Raw genomic sequence first — 1,014 nt, 5'->3', positions numbered from 1 at the left:
TATCAAAGCAAAGCAGTTTAACACGGCTGTAACACGCCTGTAGCACATAAAAAGGGAGAAAATGCGCGGGCAGTAAAGGACGCTGCAGAGGAGAAATTATACAACAAGGGTGCAGAGGACAAGCTATCAGGAGACACAAAAGCGCGCACAGGCCAAGGGGGAAACAGGGCGATACGTAAGCAGGACACGCACTCAGGCAGGCATGAATGGCGGGTGCAGGTGCGCGCGCGGCCACTTATCGCGCCAGATGCGAGGCCCGTCAGCCAAGAAGGAGAAAAAGGACTTACTAGGCAGTCGAGTTGCGACACGGGCGTCTTGGATCCAGGCTGGCTGATGTCCCACACCTTGACGCAGCCTTTGCCGCCCGTGTACACGTACTTGGTGGGGTTGCTGATGGTGACGGCGCACACCACCTCGCCGTGGTGCAGCGTGTTGATCTGCCGCGCGTGCCGAGGAATGCCCGGGGCCAACAGCGCGTCGGGCGGGAAGGGCACCGGCGCCAGCTGGCCCTCGCCGCTCACATGGAAGCTGTACGCCCTGCCCAAGACACACGCACGCTACGGTGAGTCACACTCCCACTTGTGTCTGAATTCAGCACGCTCCCACTGTCCCGGGCTGTAGAGTCGGGAACACTTAAGTTTGCCCTAGACCAAGGCTACCCGACTACTCAAGACCCCTTAAGGAACCCAGTAAGAAATCTTCCTACAGACATGAATAAATGTTAGTAATGGCAATGCAAGTGAGTGGGAGGGCAAACTATGATATTCACGACTGCACAATCCCTTTATCTCCTTTTGTTCACTGCATATATTGCACTTGTGTCACTGAGGCACTGATCACAGAGGCACTGTTGGCACCATATGTCACGTTCAGGAGGGCAAGTGGGAGGTACTCACGGCTTGCCGCCCTGGAGGGCGTGCAGGGAGGACGTTCGCACGTGCATGTCCAGGGACGAGGGCGGGGCAGCTTGCGGGTGTGCGGGCGGCCTCGGGTATGGGTAGGGCGCAGCGGACC

The 1,014-nt window shown here is 58.0% G+C and overlaps 1 protein-coding gene across 1 annotated transcript in view; it reads right to left on the bottom strand.

Annotated features, from left to right (window-relative positions):
* The window catches only part of LOC119586485 (transducin-like enhancer protein 4), a gene marked incomplete in the record, with an annotated part of 158,632 nt that overhangs the window by 4,835 nt on the left and 152,783 nt on the right, over positions 1-1,014 (bottom strand). The window contains 2 exon segments of the mRNA XM_037935222.1: positions 288-537; positions 897-1,014. Of these exon segments, the coding sequence (XP_037791150.1) occupies positions 288-537; positions 897-1,014 (368 nt within the window).

This window comes from Penaeus monodon, chromosome 21 (genome assembly GCF_015228065.2).
Source record: "Penaeus monodon isolate SGIC_2016 chromosome 21, NSTDA_Pmon_1, whole genome shotgun sequence".
Taxonomy (NCBI): Eukaryota; Metazoa; Arthropoda; class Malacostraca; order Decapoda; family Penaeidae; genus Penaeus; species Penaeus monodon.
This window is presented reverse-complemented; position numbering and strand designations above follow the sequence as displayed.